At 43.2% G+C, this 26,655-nt stretch overlaps 1 protein-coding gene across 1 annotated transcript in view; it reads left to right on the top strand.

Annotated features, from left to right (window-relative positions):
• Nucleotides 1-26,655, top strand: part of VDR (vitamin D receptor) — a 161,521-nt gene that overhangs the window by 71,866 nt on the left and 63,000 nt on the right. Inside the window, exon 3 of the mRNA XM_075850127.1 lies at nucleotides 10,300-10,450. Coding sequence (XP_075706242.1) covers nucleotides 10,300-10,450 — 151 coding nt within the window. The remainder of the gene's footprint in view (nucleotides 1-10,299; nucleotides 10,451-26,655) is intronic.

Here is a 26,655-nt window from a genome sequence, read left to right as displayed (position 1 = left end):
TTCTTTAACCATCCACCAAAGGCTGGGGTAGTACGATCACGGGGGAGGTTCGGGATGGCAAGGTACGGGGTCTGGCACTGGCCTTTGCCTCGCTAAGTTCCAGAGTGAAATTTACGTTGCCTAGGAGTTTACGTAGATTTCCACTGTAATTTAGGCCAGTTTTCTGGCGGAAATAATAAGTTTGTTGGGCCTATGTGGTTCCGCCCTTTTTAGGAAGCCATGCCCCCTTCCCACAAAAGTTGGGAGGGCTGTGTTGCAAATTGCCACTTTTCTACACCAGAAACTGGCGTAGTAAGGTTCATTAATTCCCCCCAAAAGGAAATGTTTCTCTGGTTGGTTTCAGACTCTGCAGGGGAGGTGAACACTCTGTCCCAGGTTCCAACACAGACTACAGCTGATTGATAGGAGTTCCACCAGGGGCACACCTTGTGACCATTTTATAATCGAGGGACCTTCCTATCAACAAAAGGGATGGTCCAAAGAGGATAAACACTTTATGTAAGAATATCTACTGGTCCTGCTTTTCTCTGCTTTGCCAGGCACGTATATTGCCTTAGGCCCCATGCACACGAACGTGCTTTTGCAGGCGCAATTCCCCCGAAAATCCCCGGGAGTATTGCGCCCTTGGTTTTCAGGGTCCATGCATTGCCCTGGAGCCCGGACCGCAGAAAGAATGGTCAAGTCTTATTACGGCCGTGTTTTGCGGTCTGGACTTGAAAATAATGGCCGCGGCCATGTGCACAGCCGGCGATTTGCGGGCGGCTCGCGTCTGTCACTCCGTGGCCGGCCGACCCGGAAATCACGGCCGGGCACATGGCTACGGTCGTGTGCATGAGGCCTTAGTGTAATCAAAGAAGAACAAAAATACATTGGGGGAAGTTTAAATAAGGTTTCTACGCCAGTTTTCTGGCATAGAAGTGTCACAAACGCCCAGAAGCTGGCATAAATTACATTGGAATCTACGCCAGCTACTGGCAGGTGTAGTTTTAATTCAGTGGTGCACGGACAGCCAAAAATGCAGCGTGTGCCCCTTACTACGGAGCCGTACAGTTCTCTGTGCCGCCGTTGCATAGTCTGCCGAATGCCGTATGAGCGAAACTTTTTATTGGTAAGCTCTTCTTCTAGGGAGATCAGCTGTGTAGTGGCAAAATCATGTGGCCATTGGGGACCGCAAGTGAACAGTGTTTCAGCGCAATGCAGACAAAGCTAAGTGGGCCCATTCCTGTGGACGTCATTGGTTTTTCCACCATTGCTTTTCGTTTGTTTGATCTTTTTCTTTCTCAAGAAAGCTTCATAGGTCACGTTCTTAATTAAATACTATAAGCATGAACCTCTACACCCTCATTAGAAGCTCTTTACACAGTGATACATGCAAGATGGGACAGAGTTTAACCCTTTAGACACAGTACTATTATTCAACTGTTTTTCTTACAATTATTGTTTACTGCAGTCAAATCTTTTGTTAGGTTTGTGATTCTTTTTTTAAGGGGAATATGGCCAATGGTGGTTTTTACATGGGCTGTTTAACCACATTTACCGAGTGCAGTTCGGTAACCACCTTGTCGATCGGCGCTAGTTTGCTCATTTACAAGGAGTAACGATCCTAAAGTATGGGGATGCACGATAGTTACTCCCCAATTATTTGCATCATGTCAGCAGCAGTTCCAGTGTTTTTGGCCGCATAAAAGATAAGATCATTTGATAAACAAGCGTTTGCTCCCTCATCGGTTGAACTTTGCCTTGTTTACAAATGCCAATGATCGGGAACAAGCATTCATATGAATGATCGTTCACCCGATCATTGGCCCATGTAAGGGCACCTTTAGTAGTGTATGTCAAATATTCTGTGCAAGTCTGGTATTTCAGAAATCATTGAATGGGACTGAGCTGCTATACCAGCCAATGAACAAGAGTGGAGTTGTTCCTGGGGAAAAAAAGCAGGCTTTCTTTTCTAATCCTATACAACGAACAACACAGGGCTACACTGAGACTTTTTGTAGTTCTACTGATTGATTTTAACTATTGAGTGACAGCTGCAGTCCAGAAGATTGCATGCAACTCAATGTATTCGTTTGCACTGAAGCTGTAGCTCAATGGTTAAAATTAATCAGTAGCACTAGAAAACGTCATGCTGCTCCATTTATTTCACTATGGGACTGCCATAGATAGCCGAGCGCGGGACCTGCCGCTCCGTTTTTATGGGGTTTCAGGACCCCGTTCTCTTGATCTGTGGGGGTCCCAGAGGTGGGACCCCTAGCGATCAAACACTTTTAACCTATAGGTAATAAGTTGTTGTGGTGGGACATCCCCTTTAACCAGTTCAGGACCGGGCTATTTCGAGCTTTCAGGACCAGACACCATTTTGCCATTTTTAGCACGCAAAACTTTTTTATTTTTATTTGTTGGGCTAGCAAAGTAATTTTTGTGACATTTGTTTTGTAGACCATGCAGGCTTCTTTCTTTTTTTTTTTAGCATTTTTATACACTTCCTTTTTGCTATTTTAGAATTTTTAGACTTCTAGCTTAAAGCTTTTCTTACTTTTCAGCTATTTTTTTCTGTTAATATAGTTTTACCCTAAAACAGACCTTTTCTTTGGGATAGTCATTGCCTACTGTAAAGTTTCATATATTACATGTCTATTTTAGGGTAATTGGGTCAGGGCTAGTACTACGACAAAGATTGGCGTGTGGAAAGTTTTTTTTTTTTGGGGTTGGTATTTTAACCCCTTAACGACCACCCACCGTCTTTTGACGTCAGGTGGTGCAGGTACTCGGTCTACAACGACGCCTTTTGGCGTCGCTGTAGTAGAGGGGGTTTAGCGGCACCCTGGTCAAGTCTGCACTAAAAACCGGCTGTAAGTATCAGGTCCGGTTCTTAGTGCAGCCATCAGGACCTGCCGATTTCGTTGTAACACCATGTGACCGCTGTGACAGCCAATCACAGCGGTCACATGCTGTTACTGTGTACAGAGCCGCCGGGAGTGTCTAAATGACAGCTCCTGCTCTAAGAACGAGCTGTTGCTACCAGCTCTATTCTTACAGAACCGATAAAAACACAGGGACATATACAAAAACACCGAAAAAGGCCATACTTACAAATGGACACAGCCAGGCCAGAAACGCTGATGAAAGGGCGAGCAGGTGCTTTAAATAATAATAGCCACTCCCACTGGTCTTGAGGGGAGTGGTGTGTGGTGCATGGGATGTGTAGTAAGAAATAATAAATGAATAGTGTGTGTGCAAGTGTAATACTATAAGTGAAATATAGGGGGCAGTAATAAATGAAGTGCCTCAATAGAAATAAATGGATAATGGGGTGCAAGTGAGTGAAACATGGAGGGATAGTGTGTACGTCATGAGGCACAACGTGTATAGCCAGGTAGAAGCCTATTTGTGACGCCTTGATAATTCATAGAGCGGGCTACCCTGCTTGCTATGCCAAACAACACACCATGCTCTCCCAGCATCAAAGACCCGGCTGTGTCCAAGAGAAGCGAATATACATAATAATGAAAAATACCTGGGGTATTGGTAATCATTTTGGCCAAAAGGATGCAAGCTCGCAATCCACGACAAGGATCCCCAGACTTGCGAGTCCCTAAATCCTAAACTGGAACAGAACGTTCCTGATGCACAAACAGAACCGATAAAAACACAGGGACATATACAAAAACACCGAAAAAGGCCATACTTACAAATGGACACAGCCAGGCCAGAAACGCTGATGAAAGGGCGAGCAGGTGCTTTAAATAATAATAGCCACTCCCACTGGTCTTGAGGGGAGTGGTGTGTGGTGCATGGGATGTGTAGTAAGAAATAATAAATGAATAGTGTGTGTGCAAGTGTAATACTATAAGTGAAATATAGGGGGCAGTAATAAATGAAGTGCCTCAATAGAAATAAATGGATAATGGGGTGCAAGTGAGTGAAACATGGAGGGATAGTGTGTACGTCATGAGGCACAACGTGTATAGCCAGGTAGAAGCCTATTTGTGACGCCTTGATAATTCATAGAGCGGGCTACCCTGCTTGCTATGCCAAACAACAACACACCATGCTCTCCCAGCATCAAAGACCCGGCTGTGTCCAAGAGAAGCGAATATACATAATAATGAAAAATACCTGGGGTATTGGTAATCATTTTGGCCAAAAGGATGCAAGCTCGCAATCCACGACAAGGATCCCCAGACTTGCGAGTCCCTAAATCCTAAACTGGAACAGAACGTTCCTGATGCACAAACAGAACCGATAAAAACACAGGGACATATACAAAAACACCGAAAAAGGCCATACTTACAAATGGACACAGCCAGGCCAGAAACGCTGATGAAAGGGCGAGCAGGTGCTTTAAATAATAATAGCCACTCCCCCTGGTCAAGTCTGCACTAAAAACCGGCTGTAAGTATCAGGTCCGGTTCTTAGTGCAGCCATCAGGACCTGCCGATTTCGTTGTAACATCATGTGACCGCTGTGACAGCCAATCACAGCGGTCACATGCTGTTACTGTGTACAGAGCCGCCGGGAGTGTCTAAATGACAGCTCCTGCTCTAAGAACGAGCTGTTGCTACCAGCTCTATTCTTAGAGCAGTGATCAGGAGCCAATCGTATTGGTTCCTGATCTTTTGTGTTCACTATGAGATCCAATCATAGTGATCACTACTGTAAAATAAAAGTAAAAACATGTATCTGTTTCTCCTCACTCTGTTCTAGCTGTGGAGAGAAACAGATACAAGTGTGTCAGTGTCCCCTCACAAAATGACTTGTTCCTCACACACGGTTTAAAAAAAATAATAATTTTTTCAGTATTTTATAGTATGTAGTATATATATATATATATATATATATATATATATATATATATATATATATATATATAAAAGTATATTTACGGTATATACTAAGAATCGTTCTATTAACTACTTTCTTTTTAGGGTACGCTGTTAGACGGCGTAGGGTGCTGTTCTGGGCTTGGGTTTACTGTTTGTGTTAGGCGTAGGGTTTAGGTTTAGGTTTGAAAAAAAAAAAAAGAAGTTTAATTCCTTTAGTGTTTTTAGTTGCTAAAAAATTTTAAACCGCTAGTTACATTTATTATTTACGGTTTAGACTGTATAATAATTATGGCTGCCAGAAGATACAGCGTTGAGGAAGCCTATCAGATGCTATGCTCAGATACGGATTCTGAATCTGAAGTTGACCTTTTACTTGAAAGCGACAGCGAAAGTGTCGCTTCAAGGGATTCTATGGATATGAGACCCAGCACCAGTGATATGGGAGACGGTGCAGTTGCCACAACGTCCGTTCAAAGTGCAGCCCCTGAAATTGCACAACCCCACCAAACCGATTTAGTGTGGGAACCCACAAGTTTATTTTCTCCCACCATAAATGACTTTATTGCTACTCCTGGCATAAATCCCTATGTCAGTAATTTTTCACCACTAAATTATTTTAATATTTTTATTACGGACCAAGTTTTGGAACATTTTGTGCAGGAAACAAATTTGTATGCCAGGCAGTACATTGCAAATAAGCCTTCGTCACCTTATGCCAGGTTGTGGAATCCCACAAATGCAATGGAAATAAAAAAAAATCTGGGCCTCACCCTTAACATGGGAATTATAAAAAAAAACCTCTATTAGGTCATATTGGGCATCAAGCCCTATACATGCCACCCCCATTTTTTTCTGGCATTATGTCACGCAGCAGGTATGAAATACTTATGCGATTTCTCCACTTTAGTGACAACCTACAGGCACCCCCTTCCAGCGACAGAAGCCGTGACCGGCTGTATAAATTAAGGCCTTTGCTAAATTTTCTTAATTCCTCCTTTTTAGGAGCATATACCCCTGAACAAAATTTAGTAGTGGATGAATCGCTAATGAATTTCAAAGGGGGTCTCGCATTCCACCAATTCATACCCTCAAAAAGTGCAAAATACGGGGTAAAGATCTACAAGTTATGTGAAAGCACTACTGGCTACACATGTGCATTTAAGATCTACGAGGGTAAAGACAGTGAATTTAATCCACCAGGGTGCCCTCCAAATATTGGTACCACTGGTAAGATTGTGTGGGATTTAATTGGCTCTTTCCTACACAAGGGGTATCATGTATACACTGGCAGCTTTTATACCAGTGTGCCATTGTTTAGTGCCCTTCATTGTGCCAACACCGGAGCCTGTGGCACAATACACAGGAATCGCAAAGGTTTCCCACGTCAACTTGTGGATAAAAAAAACCACGAAAGGGGGAGTCATGTACTTCTAAAATTGAGAAGATGCTGGCTTTAAAATTTCGTGACCGCAAGGACGTCTACATGATCAGCACTGTCCATTCAAGTGCAACAGAAACTGTTAGGCTGGGTTCACACGACCTATTTTCAGGCGTAAACGAGTTGTATTATGCCTCGATTTACGCCTGAAAATACGGCTCCAATACGTCGGCAAACATCTGCCCATTCATTTGAATGGGTTTGCAGACGTGCTGTGCCGACGACCTGTCATTTTACGCGTCGCTGTCAAAAGACGACGCGTAAAATGACTGCCTCGTCAAAGAAGTGCAGGACACTTCTTTGGATGTAATTTGAGCCGTTTTTCATTGAATCAAATGAAGAACAGCTCCAAATTACGGCCGTCAATGACGCCTCGCAAAATGTGAGTAGGAGCAATTACCTCTGAAATGACGGAGCTGTTTTCTCCTGAAAACATCTCCGTAATTTCAGCCGTAATGGTCGTTATCGTGTGCACATACCCTTAGAGAACGTGGAGCCTCTGCAGATAGACAAAAGCCTTTGTTTGTGTCATCGGCTATAACAAATTCATGGGTGGGGTAGATTTGTGCGACCTGATGTTACAACCTTATCTGGTTAAAAGGAAAACCAGAACATGGTATAAGAAAGTGGCAATATACCTCATCCAGGTTGCAATGCACAATACATTTGTCCTGTACAAAAAATCAGCGGGCAGGGCGACATTCTTTGAATTTCAGGAGAAAGTGATTGAAGATCTCCTATTTTAATCTGCAGACCAGAGAGTAGTCCATGAGTCAGAGGATGTACGCCAACTTGATGAAAAAACATTTTTTACACCCCATCCCTTCAACACCTAACCAAAAATACCCAAAAAAAACGGTGTCGGGTCTGCAGCAAACGAGGACAGCGAAGTGAGTCAAGATATTATTGTTCCACTCGTCCTTCCAACCCTGGTCTATGCATAAGTCCCTGTTTTGAAATCTATCATACCGTCGCACATTACTAATTTTTTTTTGTGTGCTATAAAAGTTAAAATGCAGGATTTATTTAGGATTTTATTTTTCTGTACACCTCTCCTCTTTTTTTGGGAAGCCGCTTCGCTGTACATTAAGGAGATGCCAAAATTTAGGCTTCTTTTAGAGATTTCTTTTTTTATCACTTTTTTTGGGAGGGAGGGAAATATACTTTTCTAAAGTGGAATAAGGCCCTGAAATTCATTCAAGATAAAATTGTTCCCTGAAAGCTTTTTATTTCTTTTTACGTTATGACTATGTCCTGCCATAAATAGCTGTTACTCACTGGGGATACGGCATAATTTTTTCTTTTTATTCTGAGGATTTCTAATAATCGAGCTGTTCCTTATCAATACACTATGGGCTTTATTACAGTTTTTTTCGGGTTTTTGGTGGACCTCTTACACCCGACAATACTTCTAGAAATAGCGACATTAATTTGGGGAGTAGTGGTCCTTTACTGTATCTATACATACGGTGTGGGACACTGCCCCTTTATATATTCTACAGGTGATTGGTTGTTTTGTGCACATGGCGGTTCCTACCTTGCCGGGCAGGGGCTTGTTATGGTGTACCGCGTCACTTGGCACATTCGTCCCTTATATAGGGATTGATGGAGCTAAAGAGACGTTGTATGACCAGTTACTTTGAATAATAAAGTCATTACAGCCCTACAAATTTTCTTTCATCCTGTGAACATGCTCTAGTTTTCCACATAGCTGGATACATTCTTCCTCCTTTTTTTTGGATATATTGCCTTTTTCCGCCAACAGTTTAATACATTTTCCCACTCTAACTTACTATATATCAGAGCGGGTTGATATACATAATGTCTATGGACTGACATGATTGCAGGACAGCTGCTTTCTTAGCACGACATAGTCATAGGGTGTAGAAACTGTTAGGGACATATATTTCTCAATCTAGAAAACTAGAATCCTCTCCTTTTCAACAAAAAGTTATAAAAACATGAAATTCACTTCTCCTTCTGTTTGTCCCCCAATGATGAGTATTCGGCATATTTCTATACTAAGGCATACAATAGTAATACCTTTAAGGCGTACTTCACCAGTTGCATGCACGTTGTGATAAATATGTGATAAAAATGAACTATTTGAGAAAAAAAATAAATGTGTAATGGGGCCTGAAACATTTTCAAGCAAAATGTGTGTCCTGAATGCCTCCGAGTGCTCCCTTCATTTTGGGTTATGCCGTGTGTCCAGGAAAGATATTAGGGCCACAATGGGGATATTTTTTAACACAGGAGAAACAGGGTGATACATTTTCTGGTGCATTTCCTTATTCTCATGTCCGCTGTACAAGAAATCTGACCTTAAAATGACACATTTGTGAAAAAAAGTGAAATTAAATTTTCTTTCCACCTGCTTTGCATTAATTCCTGCGAAAACTGTGGGGTCAAAATACTTAGTACACACCTAGATGAATACCTTAAGGGGTCTAGTTTTCAAAATGGGGTCATTTATGGGGAGTTCCTATCGTTTTGGCAGCTCACTGCCTCTATAAATGTGTAATGGGGCTTGAAACATTTTCAAGCAAAATATGTGTCCTGAAAGCCTCCGGGTGCTCCCTTCCTTTTGGGTCCTGCCGTGTGCCCAGGAAATGCAGTAGGGCCACAATGGGGATATTTTTGAACACAGGAGAAACAGGGTGATACATTTTGTTGTGCATTTCTTCATTCTCATGTCTGCTGTACAAGAAATCTGTCCTTTAAAATTACACATTTGTGAAAAAAAGTTAAATTTTTATATTTTTTTTTTCACCTGCTTTGCATTTGTTCCTGGAAATACTGTAGGGGGCAAAATACTAATTACACCCCTAGATGAATACCTTTAGGGGTCTAGTTTTCAAAATGGGGTTATTTATGGGGTGTTTTTATTATTCTGACACCTATGAGCCACGTCAAACTTGGCTTGGTGCAGGAAAGCAAAATGTACGTCAAAATTTAAAAAAGTATTGTTAGATTTGTAAGTGTCCTATATCGCTTAAAAGTGTAAAAATAAAAAAATCCAAAGTGCTGCCAAAATAAAGTAAAGAGCTGTAAATATATATTTGATAAAATATTTGTACAGTTTGTATGTACTGTACATATGTGACATATTGCAGTTGAAAATTGGAAGAAAAGACAATTTTTACAAATTTTCATCAGTTTTTATGTTTTTTTATAAATATACGCAAATTCTATAGGTCTACTTTTACCACCCAAATAAAGTACAATATGTGACGAAAAAACAACGTCAGAATTAGTTGGATATGTAAAACTATTACAGAGTTATTCTCTGATAAAGTTACCCATGCTGGATTTCCAAAATCTGGCTTGGTCATTAAGGCACTTTCAGGTCTGGTCACTAAGGGGTTAAGTGTAATTATTATTTACCGTAGATTATTTGCACTTTATTTTACTTTAAAATTTTTTATTGTTATGGCCTGTCTCTCAAAGTTCAGAAAAGACATTTGGGGGACTTTATTTTATATTTTATTTTTACACCTTGTTTTTCCACTGTAACTAGGGCTGCACAAGTGAAATCAGCCCTCTTACAGTAACTATTGTCACTAATTGGGCTGTGCTGGGTCTACTTAGACCCAGCAGCAGTCTCCTGCTAACTGCTTCCCGGCGATCATGTGACCAGTCACATGATCACAGGGACCAATAGATCTATTCTACACGCAGCGCTCATTGAGCACTGTGTACAATTGATCAGAAGATAGAAGCCGTGAAAGCCACTTCTATCTTCTCTTCAGGGTCCCTGGCATTCACTGACTTCTGGGCACCCCACATTCAGCTAGTCAAACGCTCTGGCAGCAGGCTAAACCCCACGCTGTAATGCACTATGGCATGGGTTTTAAGGACCTTGACCGCCGGCCGTTTATATACATTATATTTTGTTTTAGTCATGGATTACATGCAAGCCATACAGTCAGCGGGCGGGAACCGGTTAAGCTTGAATAATTCTCTCTTGTTACTGATTGTGCAGGTTCATTTGTTATTCACAATAACATATTATTACTTATTTTGTTTTAGTCATGGATTACATGCAAGCAAGTTCATCCTTCCCCGATGGTGACATGGAGTTTGATAAGAATGTACCCAGAATATGTGGAGTCTGTGGGGACAAAGCTACTGGTTTTCACTTTAATGCCATGACATGTGAGGGTTGCAAAGGGTTTTTTAGGTAAGTTATGTATTTCTTTAAAGAAGCACTGGGGTAAGTTATTTTTGTTGCACATATAATGCTAACTCACCAGCCATATTCTAGCGGTGTCATTTGTTTCTTCCCAGAACAGTTGCATCCATATATTTTGAACCTTTTCATTGTGGGCGGCTATGTAATGTGATTCCCAGTCTGACCATCTATATAGACCAGGGGCGGACATACCGCATGTGCAGCCGGTGCAGCTGCACAAGGGCCCCGCGTGGGAAGGGGGCCCGTTCCTCTGCTGGCCGACTCAGTTCTCAGCTGCGCGATGCTGAGGACTGAGACAGAGGCCCGTGGACCACTGGCGTAGCTATAGGGGTCGCAGCGGTCGCAATTGCGACCGGGCCCCGAAGCCAGGGGGGCCCACGGCCCCCCGCACCACATCAATAAAAAGTTACTATAGTAACTCGGGCCGCGGGCCCCTGTTACTATAGTAACATACTTTACTTACCTTCCTGGTTCCGGATCGCAGCGGAGGTCCTGACGTCAGGCGCTGTGCGCAGCACATGACGTCACAGCGCTATGCCGCCGCGCACAGCATCGAGACGACAGAACTCCCGCCGCGGCCGAAGAGGAAGGTAAGATAGCCCTGACTGGCGGGGTCCGACTCCTGGGACCCGCCAATCAGCTGTTTTGAAGGGGCCGCAGCACTCGTACGAGAGCTGCTCCCCTTCATTCCTGTCACTTCATTCCGGTCACACTGTGAATCGGTTTCGGCGATTCACAGTGTGGGCGAGTAGTGAAATGAAGGGGAAGCAGCTCTCGTACGAGTGCTGCGGCCCCTTCAAAACAGCTGATTTGCGGGTCCCGGGCGACACATCAGCTATTGATGGCCTATCCTGAGGATAGGCCATCAATGTTTAGGGACTGCACAACCCCTAAGCCTACGATGTAGCAGGCTTAGGGGGCCCATGAGACAGGATCACAGATTGTGTGATGCTGTCTGCTGGGCCCTGTATCTAAGCCAATCACATGGTAGGCTTAGATACATGGCCCATGCGTGATCCTGTCTGCTGGGCCCTGTATCTAAGCCTACCACACTGTAGGTTTAGATACAGGGCCCCAGCACACAGTAATCTTATACTGTATAAGATTACTGTCTGCTGGACCCTGTATCTAAGCCTACCTTGTGGTAGGCTTAGATACAGGGTCCCACAGACAGTATCACACATGGGCCCTGTATCTAAGCCTTAGGGTATGTGCACAGACACTAATTACGTCCGTAAGTGACGGATGTATTTCGGCCGCAAGTACCGGACCGAACACACTGCAGGGAGCCGGGCTCCTAGCGTCGTACTTATGTACGACGCTAGGAGTCCCTGCCTCGCTGTGGGACAACTGTCCTGTACTGTAATCATGTTTTCAGTACCGGACAGTTGTCCGGCAGCGAGGCAGGGACTCCTAGCGTCGTACATAACTATGATGCTAGGAGCCCGGCTCCCTGCAGTGTGTTCGGTCCGGGACTTGCGGCCGAAATACGTCCGTCAATTCCGGACGTAATTAGTGTGTGTGCACATACCCTAACACATGTGTTACTAATCATTTTTTGTGTGTTTTCTTACAGGTTCGGTCGTTGGACTACGGCGGATTCCAGGACTACTTCGATGACAGCTTTTTTTTTTATTAATAAAATGGTTAATGAGGGTTGTGTTTTTTTTTTTTATTTCAATAAAATATTTTTTCTATGTCTTTGTGGTTTTTTTTAAACTATATTACTACCGCCTTAGTAATGGCCGCCGGCTGATTGACAGCATCCATTGCTAAGGCAGGGCTTAGTGTTAGCCGGTGCAGAGGCTAACACTAACCCCCTTTATTACCCCGGTACCCACCGCCACCAGGGGTGCTGGGAAGAGCCGGGTACGATCCAGTACCTGACCATCTGTAGTGATGGTCGGCCACTGGGGTGGCCGCAGGCTGGTATTATCAGGAGGGGAAAGGCCAGATACAGTGGCCCTTCCTACCCTGGTGATGCTAGGCTGCTGCTGCTTTATTGTATCTGGCTGGTTATGAAAATGGGGGGGACGCCACGTCATTTAAAAAATAATTGGAAAGAACGATGTCGGGTCCCCCCCAATTTTCATAACCAGCCAGATACAACACAGCAGCAGCAGGCAGCATTACAAGGGTGGGAAGGGCCACTGTTTTTGGCCTTCCCCAGCCTAATACTACCAGCCTGCGGCCACCCCGGTGCCTGCCCGTCACTACAGCTGGTCGGGTACTGGTTTGTACCCGGCTCTTCCCAGTACCCCTGGTGGCGGTGGGTACCGGGGTAATAATGGGGGTTAGTGTAGACTCTGCACCGGCTAACATTAAGCCTCGCCTTAGTAATGGAGGTTGTCAATCAGCCAGCGGCCATTACTAAGGCGGTGATAATAAAGTTTAAAAAGATACAAGCACATAGAAATTTTTTTTATTGAAATAAAAACACAACCCTCATTAACCATTTTATTGAGAATAAAAAAAACGCCGTCATTGAAGTCCTCGTATCCGAAGTCCAACAACCGAACCTGTAAAAAAAACACAAACACACAAAAATAATCAGTAACACATAAAGAAGCAAAATTATTATTCTTACCTTTCCTGGGTCCAGCGCTGGAGCCGCAATGTCAGCGAGCTGGGCCCTGTATCTAATCCTATCATGTGTGATACAGTCTGCTGAGCTGTGTATCTAATCCAATCATGTATGATACTGTGCTGGGCCCTATATCTAATCCGATCATGTGTGATACTGTCTGCTGAGCCACTGTATCTAATCCTATCATGTGTGATACTGTCTGCTGAGCCACTGTATCTAATCCTATAATGTGTGGTACTGTCTGCTGAGCCACTGTATCTAATCCTATCATGTGTGATACTGTCTGCTGAGCCACTGTATCTAATCCTATCATGTGTGGTACTGTCTGCTGAGCCACTGTATCTAATCCTATCATGTGTGGTACTGTCTGCTGAGCCACTGTATCTAATCCTATCATGTGTGATACTGTCTGCTGGGCCACTGTATCTAATCCTATCATGTGTGATACTGTCTGCTGAGCTGTGTATCTAATCCTATCATGTGTGATACTGCCTTCTGAGCCACTGTATCTAATCCTATCATGTGTGATACTGTCTGCTCAGCCACTGTATCTAATCCTATCCATAGTTTATAGGCTCGTAGTGCTATAGATATGCTATGCTGTCTCCTATACACACACTTTTTTTTGGGGCGGACACATATGTATTGGGGCTATTTCCCGGACATTTTAAGCCCTGAGGGTATGTTCACACGGCAGCGTCTGTTACGGCTGAAATTACTGTGCTGTTTTCAGGAGAAAACAGCACCGTAATTTCAGCCGTAATGGCATGTGCAGGCGTCTTTTGCTGCGTCCACTACGGAAGTAATTGAAGCTGGTTTTCCATGGAGTCCATGGAAAACGGCTCCATTTACATCTGAAGAAGTGACAGGCAGTTTTTTACGCGCCGCCTTTCGACAGCGGCGCGTAAAAAAAAATGACCATCGGCACAGAACATCGTAAGACCCATTCAAATGAATGGGCAGATGTTTTCCGACGCTTTTGAGCCGCATTTTCGGATGTAATTCAATGCTAAAACGCCCAAATTACGTCCGTAAATAGTGTGTGTGTGAACCCAGCCTTAGTGACGCCCCGGCTGCTAGTGCTGCATTGTTGGGTCACTTAGGAGACCCAGCGATGCAGCTGAAAGCGGACCGTCGGCCATGAGAAGTTTGCGGGGTGGGGGGGGGGGGCCCTGGCACATTATCTGCACAGGGGCCTTTTGCAGTCTGTGTCCGCCACTGATATAGACTGACCGGTGTAGACAGGAGGTCATTCTGTCCTATGTGACTGACTACCTTTGAAGTACAGGATAACATAATGTATCAAATCCCTCCTGGCAGCTCTGAGACTACTCTCCTCCCCACCAAGCTCCACCCTCCTTTTTACACCATATGTTCCTCCATACAGAGAGTGCTGCTGCTGAAGAGATTTCTTCCTTATCTAAGGGAGCGGGAGTGCAGTGATATAGTAAGTGAGTCCACACAATGATTAGCTGCAGAGTTATAACCCCCCCCCCCCCTTCCCTGACTGACACGAATTGTCTATACTATCTGTCTGAGCAGAGAGTCCAGTGTATTTTATGAGATTAAGTGTAGAAAGGCAGGAGACAAAATGGCTGATACAGTGGTTGCCGTTAACTCTTTCTTTTCTTGGAAGAATGCAGCAAACAAACTTGAACAGTACAATAACAATGGCATGCATATGATTAACTTCAAAATGAGTGTTTCAACAGTCTTTTTATATTATTGACCGCACCAGGTTATAGCCTGGCTTATACTACAACAGTCCAACTGTATGGCAAAAGTTTGGGACCGATTCTGTAATAGCTGATGACTGTATTTCCCTCCGTTAGTTGCTCCGAACACCGGGTGCCTTTTCTCTTTGGTCTGGATGCCGCAGACCAGCTTGGGGCGCCGCCTATATTTTCTCCAGGTATTCACGCTGACTGAACTTCACTGAGGCCTCCTGGAACAGGCCGTATCTGCCTCTGTGATGCAGTGTGTCTGGCAGACCGGTTCTCTCTCTGCAAAGTAGCTTTTGTAGAAGCTTGTCGTCTTCTGTATGATGCAGCTCTGCTCACACGTGCTTGAACAGGAACAGCTCTGCTCATACCCTTCCTGTCGAGGCTGTATCTCCTTCTCTAGTCATACTAACCAATGTTCTGGCACCCTCTGCTGTATGATACAGGTACATAAGAGTTATATGCTGTAGCAGCATCTCTGTGTGTTACAAGATGCTGCTTTATACTGCTCCACTCTGCTTCCTGCTTGTAAGATCTGACAGAAAAACCTATCGCATGCAAGAGTCAGAGTAGAGAGGCTGAAGCTGCATCGCATAGGAATACACAGACTCCGTATGAGTTAAAGGACAGAAGTTCTATGTCATTGATCTGTCACTTGCTGCTATTAGTGCAGTGTGATGAGACTCCGCTCCCTCTGCATAGCCAGAGGTGTAATTGGAAATGTAGGCGGCATTAGGAGAACCATATCAGAAGGCAAGAAGGAACCAAGATGGCAGGCAAACCATAAATGGCACATCAACTACAACAGGTATACACAAGGCATTTACAAGATCATCTACATGATTCTTTAATAATAGCCTATGCTGCACTGTATAAGCAAAAAAAAAATAATTTGCTGGAGTGCTTTAAAATGTGTCATGCTGGCGCTTCACAGCTGTGTAAATCGAGAGGGGATCCCACTCAAGACCCTAAACACATTCTAAACAATGTGATAACTTTTATTCCCAACTCTATGTTTCTTTTGCTTTTTTCCATAAATCCTTTGCTGATTAAGTCCTATCTCCTGACCCTATCCCCAACTTATCCTCCGAACATTTTGATTTTATGGAAGCAGATATCTCTTAGAACGAGGTTCTCCAAGCAATTAAGACCATTAAACCATACAATGCCCCAGGACATGACTGGTTTACTGGAATTTCTTATAAAAACTTATCGCCTACTCTGGTCGGTAACCATAGTCTCATTTTTTAATTATTTTTGTCAGGGTGGACAACTAGGAGCTTTCTATAATATGGTTTACATGTAATTCCCTAACCTCACAAGGACCACTCGGACAAAAGGAATTATTGCCGTCTCTCGTTTATCAACAGCGACAAAGATATGCACTAAAGTTCTGGCAACCTAACTGAATGCATTCTTGCCTAGGTAATTCAAGTATATTCACCTTGGTCAGGTGGGTTTTCTCCCTAGTAGGTAGGTAGCGGACAACGCTAGGACCTACAATGCTCTATCTATATTGAATGCAAACTGGCTTGGAGGCCCCTCCAGACAACGTACGTTAAGCGTGGATTTACTCAAGCTGTTTGAGTCTCGTGGCCCTACTTACATTATAATTTGGGATTTGGTCTCTTGTTCCTCAATTCTCTTCAATCGCTTTATGCGGAGCTTACTGCCAAGGTCTGTATTAGAGGATTTGACTCCGACCATTTTACGGTACATCAAGGTACAAGGCAGGGGTACCTTCTGTCCTTGGCGCTATTGCTCGATTTTCAAGGAGTGGTTAGTAATATAGACGAGCACAAATGTTCGTTCTTTGCAGGAGATGTTTGGCTGTTTTTTTTTTACTTCTCCGCTTACCTCTCCCCCTAATGTTTTTAGGGTATTTGATATCTTTGGCCGTCTATCTGGTCTTCGAGGGCATAGTAGTAAGTCTAAGGCCTCATGATTACGGAGTGTCGTCCGCGGGCCGTTTGCAATTCACGGACCATACACACATTGATTTTAAAGAGCCTGGACCGCAATCCCGCACCGTATAATGAATTGTCCTATTTGTTTGCGGTCCAGAGTGTAGAAATGAATGAGTCCACGTTTCATCCACGTTTTTCCTGATTAATTGCGGAAGCAAAAACACGGTCGTGTGCATGAGGCCGAAGGCCCTAAATATAAATATCTCTGCTCCAATGATTGTTACTTCAAGAGGCTCTGTCACCAGATTATAAGTGCCCTCTCTCCTACATAATCTGATCGGTGCTGTAATGTAGATAACAGCAGTGGTTTTATTTTGAAATACGATCATTTTTGAGCAAGTTATAAGCAATTTTAGATTTAAGCTAGTTTTGTTTCTTAGTAGACAACTGGGCGTGTTTTTACTTTTTACCAACTGGGCGTTGTACAGAGGAGTGTATGACGCTGACCAATCAGTGACCCATCAGCGTCATACACTTCTCATTGTTCCAGACCAGCTTCTTTCATTGCACAGTCACACTGTGCACAATCACACTGTGCAGTGAAAGAAGCTGGGCTGGAACGAGAAGTGTATGACGCTGATTGGTCAACATCATACTCTCCTCTGTACAACGCCCAGTTGGTAAAAAGTAAAAACACGCCCAGTTGGTCATTAAGAAACGAATTAGCATAAATCTAAAATTGCTTATAACTTGCTCAAAAATTATCGTTTTTCAAAATAAAAACCACTGCTGTTATCTACATTACAGCGCTGATCAGATTATGTAGGAGATGGGCACGGTCACCACATTATAAGTGCCCTCTTTAAGCTTAATTTTGATTTTATGTGGACCACTAAGTATGTCCCACTTCTGGGGATCCGTATTTCACTTATGGATTCAGCTCACATGGTCAACTACCCACCGTTCAGAAAAGAAAAAGCAGGTGGGGCATCTTCAACTATGGAACGTGTATCAAATATCTTGGTTGGGCAGTATATATGCTATAAAATGACCTTTCTACCACCTATTCTGTACCTTTTTCATACACACCCGTCCTTTGTAACTAGACTTGATTTGCTTACTGCTCAGATTTACTTGTCAGGGTAAATTAAAGAGAAGCCCTCAGTCTACCTTATTCGCTCCCAGGACTTCGGGTGGCTTGTAAGTACTGCAACTGAGCCCTCTGCTTGGGTCTCCATGGAGGGTAGAACCGCTTCCGGGTTTTAATATTAAAAAGCTATTGTGGTCCAACCCTTCCTCCCGGCCTGCCATTTTATGTCCTTTATTCTCTCACTCCCTGGCACTCTAGGATCGCTTATAATAGCAGGTTTGCTCACTAATACCCCTCTTGCTCATGTTTTTAGCAATCCAAACTTTCCCTGTTTATGAATGTAGGAGGGTTCCAGTGGTGGTTAAATAAGGGCCTGTTACGCATTGCTGATTTTTGCAGTTCGCACAGGCATTAAATCACACAATCATTTCGCCTCGATAAATGATGTGCCCCCCCCCCCTCTGAATCTTTTAGGTTTCAACAAATCCAAGAAAATTTTGCTTCCCTGAAACATAAACATGATAACCTTGATTCTAAAAAAACAGTTTGTGAATACACCTGTCAAAATAATCCAGGTGGATCGGGCAATATAGCTACCTTTTTATATAAATCATTTATTTTGCAGAAGGACAAACTTTCCTATATGCAACGATGGGCGGAGGATCTAGGAAACTTGCTTTCTTTTAGATACTGGCAAGATACGGCCGAATCTACTCCTAAGCCCTCTATCAATGCAAACCTAACCAAATGATTATAAACTCTTCACATGATGGTATTTAACGCCTCGAGGCTGGCACAGATCTTCCCTGGGTCCTTCTCTCATTATTTCAGTGGTTGCGGAGACAAGGGTTCACTATTGCATATCTAGTGGACTTGCCGAAGAATACACCGTTTCTGGATACGCTACTATTATCTTTTACAATCGGTGGCACACATCTCTCTCAGTACATTCCCTTGGGAAGTATTAATGAATAAACCAGCTCCCCATATACCCAAACATACTCAAAACTTAATCTAATTTTATGTTTCTGGCTGCCAGAATCACGATAGCGAGAACATGGAAGACTTCTTCAATTAGCCAAATGCTTGGTAGTTATCGTCTTGAAAGAATTAAGTTTATTGTGGTTTTTTAAAAATTTTTGTCTTTGCTTTTTTCAATTTGGTCACTTATGGCTACAACCTAATGTTTTTTGATTTGTTCTTAGCCCACACTTTTAGGGATATTGTATTTCCACATTACTTACTGCTCAAAACACGTAAGCAGAAACGTTGTCTTTAACTTTATTACTACTGTATGTGTCTTATATTGATAAATTAAGTTTGAAGGATTTTATGCCATGTGCTGGGAAAATTTGTGATATATACTTGTCTGGGAACCACCCCTGTTGTCCAGAAATTACTGGAGCAATCAATAACTATACTAAAAGAGAGAATACGTTTTTGAGATTTAAAGTGATGACATGGATATACCTTCACAGTATGTCAGTGGAGGTTTTAATCCTTCTTTCTCCCCTCACCTTACCTTTACTGGTTAACTTTCCACATTAAAGTATTAATCACTAAAAATGCATGCGAAGACTGGGTAATGCCCCACCCTACTGATAGTCTCTGTGGAGCCTTCATTGTAAATGTGGTTTACCTGGAAATCCTGGGTGGATGCATAATTCACATGTGACACTGGTTATTTATAGAGCACCCAACCTATCATTAGATTTGTTTACCAGAAGTGCGAGTGTGTGTTATCTCTGCATATTAAAATTTGGTTGTTTGGAAAAATTATACTGGTGCAATTGTCAAGGTCAATGAGTTAAATTAAAAAATGAATGTCTATTGATCATTCCTTTAGATTAACGAAAAGTTATCACTTAGGTATGCAATTCGCTTTAACCTCTTAACGACATACCACGTACATGTATGTGGTAGCCGTTAGGTGGAAGTATGGAGCGAGTTCACAGGCTTAGCATGCGCCATGCTTGGCACCATACTTGTGGGTGTCAGCTGTGTAATAGATCACTTTGATGTAACCCCTTGGATGCCGCGGACCATTGCGTTTGCGGCATCTAAGGCGGTAGGTAGAAAGAGGGAGCAGCCCCCTCCGACAACCCATTGCCCCCGCCGCATTGCCCAAACCATTCCTCCCAACTTTTGAATTCGGAAAAGAGGGACATTTTAAGCCACGCCCCTAACCACGCCCAATATCCCGCATCAGCACATCAAATCACGGCCAGATCCTTCTGCAAATAACACGCGCAAATTCTCACTGCGTGTCTCTAGACTGTCTGGATATCACAGATATTATGGATCCGGTTATGTCGTCTTTTTGTTACCTTTCCTATCTTGGGTATAACATTTGCTCATCACGGCAGCAGCTGCAGGACAAACCAAAAGGCTGAGCACAATGAAAGTCAAGAAGGAGACCCTGTGGTTGAGAACTTTTCAATTGACAGGTAGCAGAGTTACATGATGGGGATTTTTTTTTCCAGTTGTGTAACTCTGCTACCGGTCAATGGAAAAATCATCCATCAGAGCCCCCCTGTAGATAGCTCCAGATACAGCCCCCCTGTACATAGCTCCAGACACAGCCCCCCTGTACATAGCTCCACACACAGCCCTCCTCTAGATAGCTCCACACACGGCCCCCCTCTAGATAGCTCCACACACGGCCCCCCTGTAGATAGCTCCACACATGGCCCCCCTGTAGATAGCTCCACACACGGCCCCCCTGTAGATAGCTCCACACACGGCCCCCCTGTAGATAGCTCCACACACGGCCCCCCTGTAGATAGCTCCACACACGGCCCCCCTGTAAGTAGCGCCACACACGGCCCCCCTGTAGATACCACAGTGCCGCCAGAGCGGAGAGTGGTAGAGGTAGCCGGCCCTACTGCTGCCACTCTCCGCTCTGCTTTTGACATCACTCACCGCCAGAAGTCTGGGTCTTGCAGCGACGTTCTCACTGGTGTCGATGCTGGCCCGGGAGTGAACCAGTCCAGTCACCTGACAGGTCAGGTGACTGTACTGGTCCACTCCCGTGCTGGCATCGATCGCAGTGAGAACACCGCCGCAAGACTCCTGCCTTCTTCTGATCGCTGCTGAAGTCAGCAGCAATGAGCTGTTTGGATGCAGCGACCGGCGGGACATTTTGCAGACAGCCGGGACAGCGGTGAGGTATGCCCAAACTATTACAATATGTTACTTGACCCGCATGATGAACACCTCGAAGAAAAAAACCAATTGCTGTTTTTTGGTTACCTTAGCTCCCAAAAAAATGGAATAAAAAGTGATAGTCTCATGTACCCCAAAATTGTATCAATAAAAACTACACCTTGCTCCTCGCTCCTCATCAAAACAGTGTGTGAGATCCTGACCAAAAAGGACCTTTACACTTGCATGTAAATCTAATAACTGCAGGATCTTACAGCAAGTTGAGCCGAAACTATATGAAGGAAGGATAGATGAGTGCCTGTCGGACAACTCGGGCTCCGTTCATCCCAAGTGAGAACAAATAAATACTGGCTGCAATCCTGCAATGTTCTGGTGAAGAGAGCTGGCAACCACTGCTCTGATTTTAACTACCTACATACAGAGGAGTGTGAAAAGTCAAAATATTTCATAGTAAAATGTTATCTTTATTTGTTACAGATTCAAACCATGTATATTCAGCGCTATATACAGGATACAAAGCAGCTGTATCTCAAAAAGTAAAAATATTTTTTAATAAGAAGTAATTAGAAAGTTGCACCAATCACAATGACCCCCCCCCCCCTTGCAGCATAATAACTACTGAGGACGCTATGGGGGGACTATACTGCAAAGAGGGTACTGACTCTGACCGCCGTGGGGGGAGCTATACTGCGCTCAGCTTCCTGTCCCCACTTATTTAAGTGATCGGAGGAGGGGGTTCTGAGCATCTTACAGACAGCCGAGTCTGAATAATCCCCCATAGAGCCCTCACTAATTACTATACTGCAAGGTGGGGGTCTGGGCGTCTAACTTACTGCTAAGGGCTCTAAGGGGGCGGATTCCCCTTAGAGCCCTCAGCAGGCAGACACTCAGACCCCGCTAACTTTCAGTATGGTAGCTAGTGAGGACTCTATGGGGAAGATTATTCCCCCTATAGATCCCTTGGCTGTCCGTAAGATGCTCAGGCCACCCCTTGTAGAATCCCTCACCCTTCATTATCGGCCGTTCTCTTTTAAATTAGTGGGGGCAGGTTTATGGGGAAGGATTATACACTCCGCTTCCTGCCCCATCTAATTTAAAAGGGGTCGGCCAATGCTGGGGGGGCCGGGAGCATACTGAAAAGGGGGGTCTGGGCGTTTTACTGACAGATAAGGGCTCTATAGGGTGGAATAATCCCCCCCCCCCCCCATAGAGCCCTCACAAGTTACTATACTAACTGCTCTAAAGTGGCAGAATTCCGGAGATTTTACAGAGTTTTTTACCGCGGCAAAAGAACTTCCGAAATTGACTCATTGATTTTTCCCATTGAAAAAAAACGCTTGCGGTAAAAAGAAGCGTCATGCCTTATTTTGAGGTGTTTTCCGCCTCAAAAACCCCATTGAATTCAATGAGAGACGGAAATAAACGCTTTTTTTGCCGCGATTTTCGACGCGTATTTTGAAGCGTGTTTCGACAAAAAACACTCGCGGTTATTCCACCTTTCTGTTGAAGAGATAGCTAAAAAAAAAAAGCCTAAAAAAAACTCAGCAAAAATCGCGGCACAAAACACGTCAAACGCGTGTGATGCAAAATCACTTAAAAAAACCGGAGCTGATTTTTCCAGCCAGAACTTTCTGCCTGCAAAAAACTCTGTGTGAGCGTACCCGTACGTACCCGTACGTACCCATCATGCGGCACGTCTGCTAAGTAAAATGTGGCATGCCCCCTCCCCCCCCAGTCCAGTCCGTCCCTGGCCTAAAATGCAGCCCCCCTATTTTCAGCTAGGTGGGGGCGCCTGAGGCTGTCTGCTCACCTCGCCTCATGGCAGGTGCGGTACTACCTCCTGTGAAAAGCCAAAACGTATCCCACGCTATGGCATCACTATATATGGACAGTGACGTCAGTAGCTTTGCGAAGCAGATAATAGGACATCTTCGAACAAGTGATCATGCACATTAATCGATTAATGTGAATAGGTGTAGCAACTGAATGACTGGTGATTTAAAACACTTGTTAATCGTACGAGTAATCATTTATGTGAACATAAAAAATTGTGTGGATCGTTCTGACATTGTGGTATGTAAACACGATTAGCTTGATCGATAGCAGAAATGTGACATTGTTAAATAGGCTACCAAATAATGAATTTTTTAACAATTATTGAGGCAATAATGTGTAAATAATCTGTAATCGCTATTCAATCGCTAACTCCTCATGCACACGACCGTTGTGCCGCTCGGGCCATTTTTGATGACATCCGAGTGGCACCCGCTAGTCTTCACGGACCCATTCACTTTAGCGGGTGAATCGGGTCCGTGAAAAACTATCCGAGTCTCCGATCCCAGGAAAGATAGGACATGTTTTATCTTTCCTCGGATCACTGATGGGACTCGGCCGGCGCACACGGTCCTGTGCATGAGGCGTTAGAGAAATTGTATCCAAGATACGCTTATACCAATATCTGCTCATGTAAATAGACCTTTTAGGTACAAAGCTGTTTACATAATAAACCTGAACATACAGCTCTAAGCTATAAAACAGCCCAACTCCGTACAAGAGAAGTAAACCAAAGTACTTACAAAGCTACTGAATTTATGATGACCATTATACCTGTTTTGATCAATTCAATGGGGAAGAAATGCTGCGATTATGCAACATAAATTGGCATGCTGCGGATTAAAAAACCACACCACAGGTCAATTTCTAAACTTTTTTTTGGGCTGATTTTTTACGCAGAGTGTGGATGAGATTTGGATTTTCTGCAACGAGATCCGTAACGGAAAATCCGCAGTATTTACACGAAGTTTGAACCCGGCCTTATGGTGCTGAAAGCCATTGATCTGCTTAAATCAACCAAGTTACCTGTTCCGAGACAGAATCTGGCTGTAAAAGAGATGTTGAGACTTTAACCGATTTAAGGACTGGGCTGTTTTACAGCTAAATGACCAGAGAAAATGTCACAATTTTTCTATGCGCTTCTTTAGATGAATAGAACTCTTCAGGTGAATAAAGTTTGTCTTTGAATTCTATACTTTATTTATTTTAAATGGACAGATTCGTTTTAATGTTGTTTGTCAGTCTACATCCTTTTTATTTTTTCCGCTGGGCAAAATTGGAAAAAAATGCAAGAATCTAGCAAATTTTGTCATTTTATGCAAACCGTGATCACACATTGTATGGGCCACGGATAAAATGTATCTCGTTTCACGTTCTGCCACTTCTCCCGTGCATGCGGATACCCAATATGTGTGCCTTATTTATCACATAGAGAAGTAGGACGGCTTACGATAGATTTTACAAAGCTCACCTGAATTTCTATAACACTTTCAAAATATCTGCTCTTGAAGCAGAGATCCCAAAAGTATTCATCTAGCGGTATAATAGGAATTTATTTTATTCTGGTAATAAGAAATTGCAGGATTATGCAAATGGAGCTTTCCAGCAGTGGAACATTAGAAAATATGCAAACATGACATCTCCCACCCCCCCCCCCCCCCAATTCCCTTCCTCAGCCTTAAAATAAAATAAGGGGAAAAATAGAAATGTAATGTAGGGCAAATTTATTTTCAACTAATAATCTAAAATCAAATAATTCTGAACAGTAGGGGATTTTAAAATATCGGGAATCGTTGCGGCGCCCATCTTTTCTGCAGACGTGGCACTTTTTCTGGGGGTTACTTCTAGTTGGTGTTGGGGGAATCGGACTGCCTTTCAGTCAATTGTTTGACATCCTCAGACTGGGAGCATTCTCTAGTGTCCTGAATGTCCACTATAAGGCCTTTAATATTTTTCTCCTGGAAATCCAGATATGTGTCTGCCTCTTTTTTTTTTTTTTTTTTGTTGTTGTAGAGCACAAATGAATTGTGGATGGCCACCTGTAACAGATAAATGGCCACTTTTTTGTACCAGGTTTTCATTTTTCCATTTCACTAAACAGGGCTGTAAAACCTTGTCGATTAAGTCCACCCCCACCCCTTGTTTTTATTATATGCAGACACGCTCACTGGTTTGTGCTTGCCCGATGATGCCCCCCTTTCCCTCACTACCACTGTTGCTGCGGTATGAATCGTGCTTAGCACATGTACATCTTTGCGATCCCTGCACTTGACCGCCAGCAATTCCTCAGATGCATAAGCACAGGACTCTCCCTTTACCATGCGCTTCTCCACTATTTGCTGTGGAAAACCAATTCGGCACGGTACCACACGCCCCTGTGTTCGCAGCATGCAAATCCCAATACAGTGGCCCACTGGAATAAACTATCACAGTACAGGTGGTACCCCTTGTGAAGCAGGGGCTGCATTATCTCCTAACACAAGTTTACTGCTGGTGGAAAGATCAGGGGCGGTAGTATATCCTGACCCGCTTTCGCATAATTTATAAAACTTAATGCCATATCTTGCCCTTTTGGAAGGTAGATATTGTTTTGCGAAGTCTTCCATGGAAGTTGAGGAGGGATTCGTCCACGCTTACATTCTGCTCTGGAGTGTAAAATTGGCAAAATAAATAATTTAGGCAATTTATTAGGATCTTATTTTGAACAACCGATCATGGTTTGCATCAGTACTTGGGGGGAGGAGGCTGTGAGTTGTCATTGAAGTGGAGTTCTCTTTTTTTTATTATTTTTTTTTATTTATTTAAACCAGGGTTTTTTTTTATTTCACTAACAATTTGGACTATTTTGTGAGGTTCATTACATAAAATCAAATTTAAAATCCATTTTAATTCCAGGTTATAATGCAACAAAACAGGAACAACACCAACTTTCACAAGGCTGTGTAAACCCACTTTATTTATTCAGAATTCTCTGACAGGTTATTTGGAAATGTGATTTCTTAACCAGACAAGCGATGAATCATGTGGAATGTGTCTCAATGAACAGCAATGGAAATGAATCTTAAAATAGCTTTGGACTTACTAGTTAATGGCTTTCTTGGATCTGTTTGATGCCGGTTTAAAGTAGTTTAAAATGAGTTTTGCTGGAGATAGGACACTTATTTTCAACTTTTTATGTAAGCATGTCCCTCCTTGATGGATCCTGATCCTGGTGGGTATAATGGTTTTGTTTCCCATTCATATCCTCTGTTGTTTCACAGAATTAGAGAGGGAGGAGGGGAGAATTCGCCTGGATCATTAGAGCATTGGACCATATACAGTAGATTGAACATTTTTGCTTTGTATCGCCTTACATATTTTTTGGGTTCAGATTTTCTTTAAGAGCTTTCAGTTCCTTAAATTTTTTTTTCTTGGAGTACTGTAAGTCAGTGTAGATCCTAACATACAATTTACACGGTGCTTATTTATAATCTTGTGGTTCAACACAAAAACAAAAAGGGTTGTGCTGTAATGCCAGAGTGGAAAATGTAATAGCATTTGCTTTAAATAACCAATATTTTTTCTCCTCATTGCGGTGTCTATTCTCGCCAAGTACACTCGTGGTTATTATGGAGAACATAATTTCCAGCGCTGAAGCATTTTTAGAAATTCATGTGGCACCTTCACAGCAGTTTGTAAAACCAGCTCTTGTCCTCCTATTGGCTCAAAGTCATTTTAGACTGAATTTATGGTTGGAGTCTTATTTTATTTCTTCTGCTCTGAAATAGAACCTTGCCATCCTGCCATATTCTTGTTTGTCTGAGGGCACAAATTTCCTGTTTTGATATTTGCTGTATATTATTATTGATTTTATTTTTGAAAAGGGAACATTTCGTATCCTTTCACTTCGG

The sequence above is a fragment of the Rhinoderma darwinii genome, chromosome 2, assembly GCF_050947455.1.
Source record: "Rhinoderma darwinii isolate aRhiDar2 chromosome 2, aRhiDar2.hap1, whole genome shotgun sequence".
In the NCBI taxonomy this organism is placed as follows: Eukaryota; Metazoa; Chordata; class Amphibia; order Anura; family Rhinodermatidae; genus Rhinoderma; species Rhinoderma darwinii.
Note: the sequence above shows the minus strand (reverse complement) of the source record. Positions and strands in the feature narration are given on the sequence as shown.